Source organism: Orcinus orca, chromosome 2 (genome assembly GCF_937001465.1).
Source record: "Orcinus orca chromosome 2, mOrcOrc1.1, whole genome shotgun sequence".
Taxonomy (NCBI): Eukaryota; Metazoa; Chordata; class Mammalia; order Artiodactyla; family Delphinidae; genus Orcinus; species Orcinus orca.
The window spans coordinates 3174167-3191900 of NC_064560.1; the positions used below are offsets into that span (position 1 = coordinate 3174167).

A 17734-nucleotide genomic window follows, 5' to 3' on the forward strand; every position below is an offset into this window, starting at 1 on the left:
TGAGTGCCGGTCAGCACTGACCCTCTGTGCGGGAATCTCCCCGCTTTGCCTTCCGCACCCCTGTGGCTGCGCTCTCCTCCGCCACCCACAGTCTCCGCCCACGAAGGGGCTTCCTAGTGTGTGGAAACCTTTCCTCCTTCACAGCTCCCTCCCCCTGGTGCAGATCCCGTCCCTATTCTTTTGTCTCTGTTTTTCCTTTTTACTTTTGCCCTACCCAGGTACATGGGGCGTTCCTTGCCTTTTGGGAGGTCTGAGGTCTTCTGCCAGCGTTCAGCAGGTGTTCTATAGGAGCTGTTCCACGTGTAGATGTATTTCTGGTGTATCTGTGGGGAGGAAGGTGATCTCTGCGTCTTACTGTTCTGCCATCTTGAAGGTCTGTCCTGGCAATATTTTTTTAACGTTTTAAATTTAAAATATATGATCCTTCTTTTACAGGAACACCAGATGCATTTTCCCAGTTACTCACCTGCCCATATTGTGACAGAGGATATAAACGCTTTACCTCTCTGAAAGAACACATTAAATATCGCCATGAAAAGAACGAAGACAACTTCAGTTGCTCCCTGTGCAGTTACACCTTTGCGTACAGAACCCAGCTCGAACGTCACATGACCTCCCACAAATCAGGAAGAGATCAAGTAAGTGGAATGACTGCATTCACGAAATTTCCACGCTGAGAACTCACCCCTCCACAGAAGGCGAGGGTTTTAATATACTGAAAAATTTAGGGGATGTGTCTGGTCTACAGCCTTATGAAAAGGAAAGTGATTATTCATTTGGATTATCTGGTCATTTCTGATTTTAAAAGCACATATGAACACTATGTTAGAGGTAACTAAGTTTTCTTTTTCAGGTAGGTCCCTTTCATCTCAATTTAATTGTTTTGCTTATACCATAACAAATATTTCTCTTATGTTTAGGATTTCAGAATACATACTACTGGAATGTTCAGTGTAGAGAAAATAACTGATTACATAAACTGCATGCCTCTAAAAATCTAAAGTTTAGACTCTAAACCATTTTTAATCTGAAGATTCAATTTTCATATGGTTTATTCTACTTGTTTCACTTTGCCTCAATTTCTAGAAGCATAGACCAAGACTATCCTGTAAGTTATATTTAAATTGTTGGCTCTGTACTTAAGTACAGGTTAAAGTTAAAGAAGCTTTTGCCAGTTGTCCTTTTATAAGATCCTGATAACTATCAACTGCAAGTAATGAAATTTAGCTACTTAATTCTAGATTTAAAAGTCAAGTAAATATTCAGCTGCATAGGGTATGTTGAGGCTATGTCCAGTTTCTTATATCCAAGGATGTGAACATCTGTCTACCTGAGTGCATGAGAGTCTGCTCTGTGTGCACTTAAGTCACAGATCCCCTAGAGGACAAGTTACCCCAAACCAGAAAACTGCAACAGAATGATGAGAAGGGTCAGCCTGTCTTCTCAGGACTCTGGGGACAACACTCACGAACTAAGATAAGGGGTGTGGGAGGGTGGCAGGCAGGGAGCGAGAACCAAGCTTCTCCTTAGGTGAGTCAGTGGTTCAGTCCACGCAGGGCACTTGGGGTGCAGCGAGCGCCAGGAGGGGTGAAAACTGACACACGGAAGACAAAGCCCATCTGCTCGCATCTGCCCCGCACGAGTCTTGTCAGGGACAACACAGACGCGTGCTCTTGCCACCCTGGTGTCCCGACATGACCATGCTATAGACAAGCCCTGGGGAAAGGGCCTGCCAGGTGATGTTTGGGGAGCAGCCCCGTCCTGCCTCTGCTGCCCCACATCCTCTACCCTGAGGGCCCTTGTCAAAGGAGGGGACCTTCAGAGGACAGATGGAACTGGTGGGGAAAGCAGGAGATGCTGCTATAAAATTGTAAGATCTCTGATGAGGGTGAAGGCCACTTTCTGTGAGGATTTGTCTGATGGGTTTTGCAAAGGTAGTCGGTTTATATGTGAAGTATGTAGTCAGACCAACGTCAGAAAGGAGCTGTGATAAATGTAATAATGTGAGAAACAGAATTGGGAACAATTTAGGTTAGGACCAAAGGGCAGACCATCTGCCTTGCTGGCCTTTGAAAAGTGTCTGAGTTTCGATTCTGTATGAGGCCTGTTGTAGGTGTTAAAGGCACAATAGTGAAAAAGATGAGCCAAGTCCCTGCCAGTAGAAGGCGTGTATTAGTAGGTGACCGAAATGTAAGCTATAAAAGCAGGTAGAATGATGAAAAAATAAGAGTAAGAGGATAGAAAGTTTTTATTTTTTTACAGGGTAGGGAGACCTTTCTGAGAATAAGTGTGATAGGGAAGCCACTGAAAGATACTGCATTTTGCCTTTATAATTCTAAGGCAGCTCGGGCTCCTGGGTGGAAAGTAGACTGAGAGAGACAAGAAGGAAGCAGGGAGCCCACTTCGAGGCTGTGGTCTAGGCCAGAGGTGGTCGGTGTGGCAGACGCAACATCGTTAGGGACCGTGGGTGCAGGGTGGCTTGCTGAGGGATTGAACAAGGGTCTAAGGGAAAGAGAGGGATCAGGGATTCCTCCGAAGTTCAGGGCTTAAGTGATGATCAGATCAATGAGGGGGTTATTCACAGAGGTAAGAGACACACGAGGGGAGGGCCGACTCTTCCAGGAGAGAAATGCAGGCGTCACCGCAGGCCTGTTGACAGCAGCCTGTTGCTTCCCAGTGGGGACCATCGAGGGAGCGGCCGGCTGTGAGGGCCTGGCATTGAGGGGAGACGTCGAGCGAGAGACATTTGGGAGTTGTCACCGTATGTTCGGTTTCAAAGCCAGGGGTTTGGGTGAAGTAGAGCATGGTACGTGCTCATTCTCTGTCCTTCCTGTACGAAGGACAGAAGAAGGGAGATTCCAGTGAGGGAGAGCACGCAGCAAGCAGAACTTGAGCCTTTGACAGATGGGTAGAATCTTAACTGTCAGAATTCAGGGGAAGCAGAGCCAGGAAGTAGGGCATAGTATAAATCAGAGCGAGGAGGCGAAGAGCAGTACATGTGCAGAAGGTTGGGACCCACTGGACGACTGGGACATAGGCTCCTGAGAGGGGACTGGCGAAGAAGCCTGGAAACTCAGGGGCTATGAACCTGGCGTCTGTAGTAGTAGAATCTGGGTTCAGGGGTGGAGAGGAATCCTCTAGAAATCTGTGAGCAGAATTGGTTGAATAATTCAATTCCAGCGGTGCTTCTGTAAGAGTAATAGAGGGTAGAGGATAGATTCGAAGTATACAGAAGTGGGGAGTTGGTAAGCCAGGCAGAAAGCTAGTACAACAACCCATATTGGGCTGAAAAAAATGGAAGTACTTTTTAAATCATCAGATTAAGGTACATTTTGGAAATACCAAACTTACTAGAGACAGGCTAAGAAAAGCCCAGCCTTTTCTTCTGTGTAGTAATTGTGCTAGAGACAGATGACGGATGTTCTCGACTGCAGTTCCTTTACCTGTGAATCAGACCGCAGGCGACGCGGCCTCTAGTTCCTAGCGAAGTGCGTAGTGTTTGTGCTAATGCTGTGCTGCTTCATACTTCTGATCCTTTAGGAAGTGGAGATTTTCCTTTATGTCAAAATTCTGTTGCCATGATCAACCTCCTTTTTGGTAATATTCCAAGTGTTAGATTTTTGTGACTGTTAAAATTTGAGAATCACCAAAACCTTACTTTTAGTAGATTGGATGTTCTTTATCTCTAAAGCCTTTTTGCTTTATAAATAAAACACCAATTCTTTCTTACAGAGACATGTGACGCAGTCTGGGGGTAATCGTAAATTCAAGTGCACTGAATGTGGAAAAGCTTTCAAATACAAACACCATCTAAAAGAGCACTTAAGAATCCACAGTGGTAAATATTTGTTTTCTTTATCTATGGTGAATATCATAGGAATTACGGTAATAAATTAATATCACATGCGATCTACACACATGATTAGAAACGCTGCTTTTCTTTTAGGATAAAGACTAATCTGGAGAAATCTTCTGCTTGTAAATGGTATTTTACTGGAATCTTAATCTTTGACTAAAGTATAGCAAGTCAATAGGACATACTCCAAATTTCCTCATCAGAATATAGCATGCGTTAACCAGACATACAACCTGAAAACACTTCAGCTTTCTGGTGAATGTTATTTCATCGCCTCCTCTGCACAGTTAACAAGGGAATGATAACGGGTATAGGGGTACCGTGTGCACAAGGAAAGGAGGAGAGACACGCTTCTCTACATGAGAGAAGTAGAAATGGAACTCGAGGCAGGAGGTGGCAGTGGGTGCTGTGGAGTCAGAGGGAGAGGGCAGCACAGCAGGGCACAGACTGAGGCGTGAAGGGGGACTTAGAGGAGGGAAATGTGCTCTGCCCTCATCTCACCCTTCCCTTCTACACTAGTCACTGTCTGCAGCCTTACGTACAAAATGAATATTACTATATGGTAAAAATGTTATGTCTGTTTAGAAACTTGTTTCCACAAAAGCTATCAAAACCTAGAAAGTATAGAAAATATCCCACATTTGCATTATGAACTCTGTTCGTCTCCTGATTAATTCTGATATATTACTTAAGACTTAAATAATTTTAATGAAAAACAGCGGTTAGCTCATGAGTGGGAAACTATGTGTCTGCACGTGCTTATTTTGTGAAGATTTCACAAATGTCCTGCAAAAGAGTGGAGTTGGGTGGCTTTATGAGGGCTGCTTGGTGATATCTGTGTTTTATTTTTGGAACTGCATTTATAGACGTTGTGCTGAATTGGTTGTTGAGGGCTAAATGTTAAAGTTACCACTTAAACCAAGATTCATACAAATACAGTTTAAAATTTTTACACATTATAATGTGTCTGGAAAGTAAAGATTGTCTTTTAGAGCCTGGAACAGGATCCTGTTCCTCAGCTTCTCAGCTCCTGTGCCATTGAACAGTTTTCATCAATTTTATACATATATATTAATATTAACATATATTAATATATATATTAAATGGACCTTTTCTCCTCTTACACCACTGTCCTTTTTTCTTCTGGCCTTATTGAGATGTAATTGACATATAGCACTGTATAAGTTTAAGGTGTGCAGTGGGGTCTGACGTACATATGTCATGAAATGATTATCACAGTAAGTTTAGTGAACATCCATCTCATACAGACGCAAAATTATAGAAAAAAATATTTTCCTTGTGGTGAGACCTCTTGGGATTTACTCTCAGCTTCCATATACAACATGCGGCAGTGTTGATTATACTTATCATGTTATACATGGCACTCCTAGTACTTACTTATCTTATAACTTCTTATAACTGGAAGTTTGTACCTTTTTTGACCACCTTCATCCAGTTCCCCCCCACCCCCCGCCTCTGGTAATCACAGATCTGATCTCTTTTTCTATGAGTTTGTTTGTAGATTTTTATAAAGTGTCTTTATCTGGTTTTGGTATCAGGCTGATGCTGGCCTCCTAGAATGAGTTCAGAAGCATCCCTTCCTAAAGTAAGATTCACTTACGAAGTGAATGTCATATGGTCCTATTGCAGCCATATAAGAGGACTTATCAGATCTATAGATGATACGCAGTTGGGAGGCACAGATCACACCAAATATTAAAATATAAGTCTAGAAACAAGAAGTTAATAATCACAGAATCCTACGTTGATATTCAAAAATCAACCTCAATCAAGTAGGGAGCTAGTATCTGTAGTACCTACAGAAAAACTTTAGGAGTTTGGATGGTGAAGAGCTTTGTATAAGCTAACAGTATGCTGCTGCTTTAAAAGATAAGGCAAATTTAGGCCGCATCGTAGAACCAAAACTTCCACTGTGCTCTGCTCTCCATTCATTATGTATTTATGTCTCTTATTCTTAAAATTATTTACTATGAGGCTTGTACACCTTTAATACAGCAAAAATTTTAAAAACATTTAAGAAAAATAAAGTTAAGAAAGTAAGACAGGCATGAAGTAAACATGAGAACAAAAGGAATATATAAAATCCTTTGCACATGCTAGAAGTGACCACAAATTAGACCCTAAGGTTTCGGAAGTAAGAAAACTACAATTAGTAACCAAGACCCAGAGTGACTGTAAGTAAAAAGAATCAGTTGCTGGAAAAAGCACAACCCTTCCTGATACTAAGTCCATAGAGAAAGTTGTTCCTTGAAGCATCACTAAGAATAAAGAACAGGGAGGACCTTCAAGATGGCGGAGGAGTAAGACGAGGAGATCACCTTCCTCCCCACAAATGCATCAGATATACATCTACATATGGAACAACTCCTACAGAACGCTGGCAGAAGACCACAGACTTCCCAATAGGCAAGACTCTCCCCTTCCCAATAGGCAAGACTCTCCCCACATACCTGGCCGTGTGGCTGACAGGGTCTTGGTGCTCCAGCCGGGTGTCAGGCCTGAGTCTCTGAGGTGGGAGAGCCGAGTTCAGGACACTGGTCCACTAGAGACCTCCTGGCCCCATGTAATATCAATTGGCGAGAGCTCTCCCAGAGATCTCCGTCTCAATGCTAAGACCCAGCTAAACTCAGCGACCAGCAAGATCCAGTGCTGGACAGGCCATGCCAAACAACTAGCAAGACAGGAACACAACCCCACCCGTTAGCAAAGAGGCTGCCTAAAATCATAATAAGGTCACAGACACCCCAAAACACACCACTGGACATGGACGGTCCTGTCGACCAGAAATACAAGATCCAGCCTCACCCACCAGAACACAGGCACCAGTCTCCTCCACCAGGAAGCCTACACAACCCACTGAACCAACCTTAGCCACCTGGAGCAGACACCAAAAACAGAACCTGCAGCCTGTGAAAAGAAGACCGCAAACGCAGTAACTTAGGCAATGACAAGACAGAAATACGCAGCAGATGAAGAAGGTAAAACCCATGACACCAAACAAATGAAGAGGAAATAGGCAGTCTACCTGAAAAAGAACTCAGAGTGATGATAGTAAAGATGGTCCAAAATCTTGGAAATAGAATGGAGAAAATACAAGAAACATTTAACAAGGACCTAGAAGAACTAAAGAGCAAACAGACAATGATGTACACCACAATAAATGAAATTTAAAATCCTCTAGAAGGAATCAATAGCAGAATAACTGAGGAAGAAGAACAGATAAGTGACCTGGAAGATAAAATAGTGGAAATAACTACCACAGAGCAGAGTAAAGAAAAAAGAATGAAATGAATTGAGGACAGTCTCAGAGACCTCTGGGACAACATTAAACACACCAACATTCGAATTACAGGGGTCCCAGAAGAAGAGGAGAAAAAGAAAGGGACTGAGAAAATATGTGAAGGGATTATAGTTGAAAACTTCCCTAATATGGGAAAGGAAATAATCAACTCCAAGAGGACAGAGAGTCCCATACAGGATAAATCCAAAGAGAAACATACCAAGACACATGTTAATCAGACTATCAAAAATTAAATACAAAGAATTAAAAGCAGCAAGGGAAGAGCAACAAATAACATAGAAGGGAATCCCCATAAGGTTAACAGCTGATCTTTGAGCAGAAACTGCAAGCCAGAAGGGAGTGGCAGGACATATTTACAGTGATGAAAGGGAAGAACCTACAAACCAGATTACTCTACCCAGCAAGGATCTCATTCAGATTGGACGGAGAAATTAAAACCTTTACAGACAAGCAAAAGCTAACAGAATTCACCACCACCAAACCAGCTTTACAACAAATGCTGAAGGAACTTCTCTAGGCAGGAAACACAAGAGAAAGAAAAGACCTACAATAACAAACCCAAAACAATTAAGAAAATGGTAATTGGAACATAACATATCCATTAATTACCTTAGATGTGAATGTATTAAATGCTCCAACCAAAACACAGACTGGCTGAATGGATACAGAAACATATGCTGTCTACAAGAGGTGCACTCCAGACCTAGGGACACATACAGACTGAAAGTGAGGGGATGGAAAAAGATATTCCATGCAAATGGAAATAAAAGAACGCTGGAGTAGCAATTCGCCTATCAGACAAAATAGGCTTTAAAATAAAGGCTAGGGCTTCCCTGGTGGCACAGTGGTTGAGAGTAAACCTGCCAATACAGGGGACACGGGTTCGTGCCCCGGTCCAGGAAGATCCCACCTGCCACGGAGCGGCTGGGCCCATGAGCCATGGCTGCTGAGCCTGCGCGTCCGGAGCTTGTGCTCCGCAACGGGAGAGGCCACAACAGTGAGAGGCCCGCGTACCACAAAAAAAAAAAAAAAAAGAAATACTAGCAAACAGAAACCAGCAGCACATTAAAAGGATCATACACCATGATCAAGTGGGGTTTATCCCATGAATGCAAGGATTCTGACAAAATTCAACACCCATTTATGATAAAAACCCTCCAGAAAGTAGGCATAAAGGGAACTTACCTCAGCATAATAAAGGCCATATATGACAAACCCACAGCCAGCATCATTCTCAATGGTGAAAAACTGAAACCATTTCCACTAAGATCAGGAACAAGACAGGGTTGCCCACTCTCACCACTCTTATTCAACATAGTTTTGGAAGTTTTAGCCACAGCAGTCAGAGAAGAAAAAGAACAGGAATCCAAATCGGAAAAGAAGAAGTAAAACTGTCACTGTTTGTTTGCTGATGACATGATACTGTACTAGAGAATCCTAAAGATGCTACCAGAAGACTACTAGAGCTAATCAATGAATTTGGTAGAGTAGCAGGATACAAAATTAATGCACATAAATCTCTTGCATTCCTATATACACACTAATAATGAAAATTCTGAAACAGAAATTAAGGAAACACTCCCATTTACCATTGCAACAAAAAGAATAAAATACCTAGGAATAAACCTACCTAAGGAGACAAAAGACCTGTATGCAGAAAACTATAAGACACTGATGAAAGAAATTAAAGATGATACAAACAGATGGAGAGATATACTGTGTTCTTGGATTGGAAGAATCAACACTGTGAAAATGAGTATACTACCCAAAACAATCTACAGGTTCAATGCAATCCCTGTCAAACTACCAATGGCATTTTTCACAGAACTAGAACAAAAAAAATTGCACAACTTGTATGGAAACACAAAAGACCCCAAATAGTCAAAGCAATCTTGAGAACGAAAAACAGAGCTGGAGGAATCAGGCTCCTGGACTTCAGACTATACTACAAAGCTACAGTGATCAAGACAGTATGGTACTGGCACAAAAACAGAAAGATAGATCAATGGAACAGGATAGAAAGCCCAGAGAAAACCCCACGCACATATGGTCACCTTATCTTTGATAAAAGAGGCAAGAATATACAGTGGAGAAAAGACAGCCTCTTCAATAAGTGGTGCTGGGAAACCTGGACAGCTACGTGTAAAAGAATGAAATTAGAAAACTTCCTAACACCATACACAAAAATAAACTCAAAATGGATTAAAGACCTAAATGTAAGGCCAGAAACTGTCAAACTCTTAGAGGAAAACATAGGCAGAACACTCTCTGACATAAATCACAGCAAGATCCTTTTTGACCCACCTCCTAGAGAAATGGAAATAAAAACAAAAACAAACAAATGGGACCTAATGAAACTTCAAAGCTTTTGCACAGCAAAGGTTACTATAAACAAGATGAAAAGACAACCCTCAGAAAGGAGAAAATATTTGCAAATGAAGCAACTGACAAAGGATTAATCTCCAAAATACACCAGCAGCTTATGCAACTCAGTATCAGAAAAACAGACAACCCAATCCAAAAATGGGCAGAAGACCTAAATAGACATTTCTCCAAAGAAGATATACAGATTGCCAACAAACACATGGAAGGATGCTCAACATCACTAATCATTAGAGAAATGCAAATCAAAACTACAATGAGGTATCACCTCACACCGGTCAGAATGGCCATCATCAAAAAATCTACAAACAATAAATGCTGGAGAGGGTGTGGAGAAAAGGGAACCCTCTTGCACTGTTGGTGGGAATGTGAATTGATACAGCCACTGTGGAGAACAGTATGGAGGTTCCTTAAAAAACTAAAAAATAGAGGTATAATATGATCCAGCAATCCCACTACTGGGCATATACCCTGAGAAAACCATAATTCAAAAAGAGTCATGTACCACAGTGTTCACTGCAGCACTATTTACAATAGCCAGGACATGGAAGCAACCTAAGTGTCCATCAACAGATGAATGGATAAAGAAGATGTGGCACATATATACAATGGAATATTACTCAGCCATAAAAAGGAACGGAATCGAGTTATTTGTAGTGAGGTGGATGGACTCAGAGTCTGTCATACAGAGTGAAGTAAGTCAGAAAGAGAAAAATACCCTATGCTAACACATATATATGGAATCTTAAAAAAAAAAAAAAAAAAGGTTCTGAAGAACCTAGGGGCAGGACAGGAATAAAGACATAGAGAATGGACTTGAGGACACGGGGAGGGGGAAGGGTAAGCTGGGATGAAGTGAGAGAGTGGCATGGACACATATACACTACCACATGTAAAACAGATAGCTAGTGGGAAGCAGCCGCATAGCACAGGGAGATCATATCGGAGCTTTGTGACCACCTAGAGGGGTGGGATAGGGAGGGTGGGAGGGAGATGCAAGACGGAGGGGATATGGGGATATATGTATACGTATAGCTGATTCACTTTGTTATGCAGCAGAAACTGACACACCATTGCAAAGCAATTATACTCCAATAAAGATGTTAAAAATTAAGTTAAAAAAGAATAAAGAACAAAATATTTATATCATCCTGAGAAATATCCTTAAAATAATACAGCAGAGAATTTGATAGTGTTTTCTCTCTAAAATAAGATTCTTCAATAGAGGCCAGTGATATTTCACCAAAGTGCAATTCAGAAAAAGCATTGTCCCAGGGTGGCCGATGGATGCCGTCCCAGTCTACGGCTCCCGGATGGTTTATTCCAAGGGGAGAGTTCAAGCAGGGCTACTCAGTGTCATCCCAGATACACTGAGAAACTAGTATACCAAGACAGTGCTGTGACAATTTCATTGTATTTTATACAATATTGGTCCATAGGAGATTGGAAAGTTTTTTTAATGAAAAAACAAACGACCCTTCACCACAGATGGTTTTGAAAGCACTGTTTAGAGTATCTAGTAATGAATGAACTGCATATCCTTCAGGAATCCTCTGTAATTTTTTTTCTCAGCTGAGTTTTCATAAGGCCTTGAGGGTCAGGGTCGTCGATTATATGCCCTAAAATTGCCCGGATAGTTGGTCTCTTCTGATACCCATGAAATGAACCCTATGCAGAGACGTGTGTCACGCGTCATGTGAACTTCACACATGGGTGGGAACTGAGCTGTGAGAAGGCCACCACACCACACACGGGGGTGCAAAGGAGCCCCTGCACCTGGGCTGGGATCCTCCCAGCAAGTAACCTGGGTTTGTTCCACGGCCTCACAGTCATTTTAGCCTGGAAAACCTTTACATCAGTTGCATCTGAACACCCACCCAGCCATTAAAAACAAGTCAGTGTTCGTAGTACATGTAACTTTGAGCAGCACACCCTCCTGATATGACCTCCAGGGCTGAGTGGTTACAAACACTGACCCAGGTCGACTGGTAAGCGAGCTGATGTGCTTCAGCTATCGTCCGTAAGCTATGAAGTTAGAGTTAGAAACAAGAGTTTTCCTAACAAACGTAGTGACTTTGGCTCTAGAATAATTGTCCTGCAGACTTTCTTTGCAGGAGTGGTAAAGTATCAGGGTGATTCCCAATAAGCATAATGATAACTAGCACTTACTGAACACTTAACTCTGTACAGCCACACTCTAGTTATTTGCATGCATTAAGTCATATAGTTCTCGCAATAACCCTGTGAGGTGGATGCTACCGTTTCCTCTTTTTTTTTTTTTTTTTTTTTTTAACTGATGAGAAAATGGAGGTTCAGCAAGCTTAGCTTTGTCCACAGTCACTCAGCTGGGACATGGCAGAGCTGGGGCTCTGACACAGGCATCCTGTCTCCAAAGCCACTGCTGTACCCACTGTGCTCTTCTACCTCCCTGTTTGTAAAGACAGAAGTAACCTGTATTACACGTGCTTATTTTCCTAGAGAGCAGGAGAGCAAGCGCAGCTCCCCTAAAAATGCCACCGAATCATTAAGAATGTTAAAATAAGAGAGATACTAGGACATATCCCTTGTTTTACCCCCACTGGAAATTTTTATCTGATGCATTTTGAGTAATGAATCATATTTCAGGCATCCCACTGGAAAGATATTGATTAAACTGGAGAATTTCCAGAGGTGAGTTAACAAGCGAGTAAGGGTTCTAAAAACCACGTCCCACAAGGAACGCAAGAAAGACCCGGATATGTTCAACCTACACAAGGGAAATTGAAGAATACACGTGACAGCTCTTCATCAGTTTGGAAGTCTGGCTCGTGGAGGAAAAGTTAACCCAGTTCTGTGGCATCAGAAGCAAACTAGTGCAGGGAAGTCGGCGCTCCAAGCAGCGGACTCTGGCCTAGTACTGAGCCTCTGTCTCACCGCCTTTGGAAGGAATCACTAACACTTCTCGAGAGCACACTGAGGTTTGCTACATAATCTCATATAACTGCTGCAACAGTCCAGCGAGGATGCATCTACATTTATGCACCAAAACACCGAGGCTTAAAAAGGTTAAGAAAACAGCCTGTGACAGAGCCAGAATCTGCACCCAGACCCACGGTCCTCAGCAGAGCCAGACTAGACTGTCTTCCACAGAGCTGTCCAGCGGCAGCAGACTCCTTCTAATAAAGGAGGTTAAGCAGAGATGATATAAAATGAACTCTTCATTGAGAAGGAGGCTACATAGAGGGCTTATTAGATTCCTTCCAGTTCTGATTTCTTAGATATAGATTTCTATGAAAATATAATGCACTTGTTTTAAAGTTTACAACATTGAAGTTACATTACTAGCAGAGCTTACATTGGCTTTCCTGCTGCTTTCCTTTTAATTATTAAAAAGAAAGGGGGAATGTGTTGCGGGGGGGTGGTGGGATGAACTGGGAGATTGGGATTGACATGCATACACTAGTATGTATAAAATAGATACCTAATAAGAACCTGCTGTATAAAAAATAAAATTCAAAAAAAGAATAAAGCTGAATATACCAGAAACTAACACAACATTGCAAATCAACTATACATCAATTAAAAAAAATAAAGTGGCTATAAACATCAAAAAAAAAAAAGGGGGGGAGATAAAGAGTTTTTTTTTTTTTTTTTGCTAAGAGTTTTAATTTTGCTACTGAGTAGATAATCAGCATCGTCACATTTCATAATTTTCATAATTAGCCATTCATTCTTCTAAAGATGGTTTTTAAAGAGCATCTCTGTGAGCTGCTGAGCTGCACTGTAACAGGTGCAGGTAAACGGCCCACAACACCTGGAGTTTGCTACCTCCCTGAAAATGGGCATCAGTAACCTTTAAATTATAAATGATGAACTGTAAGTTAAAGCAAAAGGAAAAAAGAAATAGGCTGTATGTAAATATTTCATGTAGCTCAGTGCTTCTCAAAATTTTCTGTCAAAGTATCCCTACTGGCCAAGAAGAATAAATGCCTTGTACCCTGGAAGGTCTAGGGAAGCAACTTAAAGGAGGCCTCTGTAAGCAGGAAGCTTCTTTGTTTTTTTCCTAACGTTTCACAGAAACGTTGCATTTGTGCAACATAGTCTAATCTGTGTCTTAATATTTACATGTTTTAAATTACCATAACCACTATCGCTAAAATTGAAACTGTAAGATGCTTTTCAAACCCAGTATAAAACACTGCCTGATATAGCCAGAAGTACATACATCCCAGTTTAATAAGCCAAGGCTTCTAACAATACCTTGTATTTCAAGTTTTCTTCCCATTGAAAAAGATATTTTCAAGGAAACCTGTGGAAACCTGTGGATATGGGAAGGATAGATATTCATGCCTCACACAGTTAAGGCGAGATGTTCATACATGTTAAGCCTTATGGGAGATTTACTTTTCTTTCCTCTAACATTAATTTCTCCTACAGATGGTTAAGTAGAATAAAGTATAGAAAATTACATAAATTGGTGAAACAGGATAAGAAAAAAATTACTTGAAAGAGTAGGATGTATTTGAGAATGATTTGAACTTTTAAAAGTTTGCAGAAATGTTGGACACATATGCTGAGAAGATTCTTTTATTGGTTAGCACGTAGTTCAGACTCACGTTTTACTGGTGTTTATGACATTTACGTAGGTTTTGAACGTAAAGTGATGATTCTAAATAAAATTATATTACAAACATACATGGTAACCTCTTTTTAAATTGATACTGCTTGTTTTAGGGAAAACGTGGATACGTAAAAATTTATGAATGTAATTTTTTGTTGTTGTTTAGGAGAGAAGCCATATGAATGCCCAAACTGCAAGAAACGTTTTTCCCATTCCGGTTCCTATAGCTCACACATAAGCAGTAAGAAATGTATCAGCCTGATGCCTGTGAACGGGCGACCACGAACAGGGCTCAAGACCTCGCAGTGTCCCTCACCATCTCTCTCGGCATCACCAGGCAGTCCCACGCGACCACAGATACGGCAGAAGATAGAGAATAAGCCCTTCCAAGAACAACTTTCCGTAAACCAAATCAAAACGGAGCCTGTGGATTATGAGTTCAAGCCCATAGTGGTTGCTTCAGGAATCAACTGTTCAACCCCTTTACAGAATGGGGTTTTCAGTGGTGGTGGCCCCTTGCAGGCAACCAGTACTCCTCAGGGTGTGGTGCAAGCCGTTGTTCTGCCAACGGTGGGGTTGGTGTCCCCCATCAGTATCAATTTAAGTGATATTCAGAATGTACTTAAAGTGGCAGTAGATGGTAATGTAATCAGGCAAGTTTTGGAGAATAATCAAGCCAATCTTGCATCCAAAGAACAAGAAACAATCAGCGCGTCATCCATCCAGCAAGGTGGCCATTCTGTTATTTCAGCCATCAGTCTTCCTCTGGTGGATCAAGATGGAACCACCAAAATCATCATTAACTACAGTCTTGAACAACCTAGCCAACTTCAAGTTGTTCCTCAGAATTTAAAAAAAGAAAATCCAGTCCCCACCAACAGTTGCAAAAGTGAAAAGTTACCAGAAGATCTTACTGTTAAATCTGAGAAGGACAAAAGCTTTGAAGGAGGAGGGAACGACAGCACTTGCCTCCTGTGTGACGACTGTCCAGGGGACATCAGCGCACTTCCGGAGCTAAAGCACTATGACCTGAAGCAGCCCGCCCAGCCCCATCTGCCCCCCACGCCAGAAGGTGCCAAGCCCGAGGCCTCTGCTCCCTCGGGGTCCGGAGACGGCAGCCTGTCTCCCAGCCAGCCACCTTTAAAGAACCTCCTGTCTCTTCTGAAAGCGTATTATGCTCTGAATGCACAGCCAAGTGCAGAAGAGCTCTCAAAAATTGCTGACTCAGTGAACCTACCGCCGGATGTAGTGAAGAAGTGGTTTGAAAAGATGCAGACGGGACAGACGCCAGTGCAGTCTTCTGAGGCATCTTCTCCCGAGCCAGGCAAAGCCAACATCCCTGCTAAGAACGATGACCAGCCTCAGCCCACAAACGCAGATGAATCCCAGGACGGCACGAGGAATCTCCAGAGTCCTCTGAAGATAAGCGGCTCCCCCGTCCTACCAGTGGGCTCCGCGGTCAACGGTTCCAGAAGCAGCGCATCGTCCCCATCCCCCCTCAACCTCTCCTCCTCCGGAAACGCACAGGGTTACTCGTACCCGGCAGAAGGGGCACAGGAAGAGCCACAGGTCGAACCTCTTGATCTTTCACTACCAAAGCAACAGGGAGAGTTATTGGAAAGGTCAACGATCACTAGTGTTTACCAGAACAGTGTGTATTCTGTCCAGGAAGAACCCTTGAACTTGTCTTGTGCAAAAAAGGAGCCACAAAAGGACAGTTGTGTCACAGACTCAGAACCAGTTGTAAATGTAATCCCACCAAGTGCCAACCCCATAAATATTGCTATACCTACAGTCACTGCCCAGTTACCCACGATCGTGGCCATCGCCGACCAGAACAGCGTTCCGTGCTTGCGAGCGCTGGCGGCCAACAAGCAGACCCTGCTGATCCCCCAGGTCGCCTACACGTACTCGACTGCAGTCAGCCCGGCGGCCCAGGAAGCAGCCCTGAGGGTGGCCCAGCCCAACGGAAATCAGGTAAAGAATGCCCGCACCCTCGGCCTCTACTGGTCAAGTGCTCATTTGACTTTTTTCATTGAATTTTTCTAATAAAAATCAGTCCCAAGAGAGCCAAGCAGCTTGTTAAGCTGTCATTTCTGAAAGGAAATAGATGAATGTGTGCCTTAGTACTTTTCAACGGCAGTTTTGTTATTCTGCTGAGAAAAGGGTCGATGAGTCTCAGCTAAATATTGACTGTTTGAAACTAGAGACAGAAGAGAAAAGTAAACCTGGAATGCTTACTAATCAGACTTCTGTTTTCTAGTCAGATCCCAAAATTCGTTAACGTTCTGTGTCGATTATGATCATTCGTAAATGAGAATTTGTTCACAGACATTTCACACCAGGCAAACTCAGCTATCCCTTTTTATGTGTAACACCTCTGTTTGTAAAAAAAACTTTTAAACAAACAAAAATTAAGTATATAAAGAATTCATCTAGTGAATTTACCAATGATTTTGTAAGCTGTAAACTAAATAGTGTTCAATCGTAATGATATATGAGGGAATATACTTGTGAATCTATGTTTGCAGTTTCCTCTTTAACTCCCCCCAGATCCATGACGGTTTTGATAGAACCAATGTGTGTGATTGTGTGTGTCTCACTGTCCGGGCTTTTTCTATGTCACTGACCTTGTGTCTCTCCATTTTTTTCCATCAATTTCTGATTGAATTTATCTCTAGTATTCATTTGATTCAACCTTTTTTCCAAATATTTGCTATAAGTAGGTGCAGCTAAAATAATTACAGTATCCTGTTCAAGTGTGTTTTGCTGCTTTTTTCTCCTTAACTATTGCTACCAATGGGCTTCCCGTAATTGTGGTAACTCTTGAAAAAGTTTTCACACGGCTAAATTTCTCACTAAGTCTAAATTTGGGGTATATAAAACACTCTTCATGCCTTTGAATAATAAACAGGGAACCACAAACATAACCACAACGTTATTTAACGTTGAAAATCGAGTCCCTTTAGCACCATTAGCAGCTCGCAAATGCCAGAAAAATGTCGGCACTTCTCCCGCCTCACAAAGCCGTGAGAAACGTGGAAAACCTTTGAACTTGTAGAAAATTTGTGAGTTTAGAATGGAAGACTTCAGAAAAGACACAGGATCTTAGGGGCCCAATCCCACTACAGGCTCCCTGAAGAATTATTCTACCGGCAGGAGGCCCAAGTTTCCTCCCCAACCCCATCCCTAACCCGAAACTCCAAAGATGCACTGTCAGCAAACTCGGAAGATGCACTGTCTAGCAAGTGTCCTTGTTTAGAGATGTGGACCCTCCTACATTGCTTCCATCTTGCTCCTTAAAAAAGTGATAGGGAGACAATGGAGTCTAGTTCACAAAACTCGAAGGTTCTGGAAGATACAATTTAAAGACCACTTTTTTAAAAAACAGAATCTTAATTTTTGCTCAGTGAAACCCAGAATGAAAAAGTGAAGGTAAGTGATGCAGTCACGAACCTGTGATTGTTCCGCAAACTCGTAAGTTAAAACTTTCTGCCAACTTCTCATAAATTAACGATTCATACGGAACTAGGTGGACTGTGTTAGTACTGCGTTCTGTATTACTCCTTTTTGG

The 17734-nt window shown here is 42.1% G+C and overlaps 1 protein-coding gene and 1 long non-coding RNA gene across 2 annotated transcripts in view; both read left to right on the top strand.

Moving 5' to 3' along the window:
* The window catches only part of LOC125963619 (uncharacterized), a 687634-nt gene that overhangs the window by 270546 nt on the left and 399354 nt on the right, over nucleotides 1–17734 (top strand). The gene's annotated exons all lie outside the window — the stretch shown is intronic.
* Nucleotides 1–17734, top strand: part of ZEB1 (zinc finger E-box binding homeobox 1) — a 201111-nt gene that overhangs the window by 180355 nt on the left and 3022 nt on the right. The window contains exons 5-7 of the mRNA XM_012536308.3: nucleotides 436–638; nucleotides 3733–3838; nucleotides 14327–16137. Of these exons, the coding sequence (XP_012391762.1) occupies nucleotides 436–638; nucleotides 3733–3838; nucleotides 14327–16137 (2120 nt within the window). The remainder of the gene's footprint in view (nucleotides 1–435; nucleotides 639–3732; nucleotides 3839–14326; nucleotides 16138–17734) is intronic.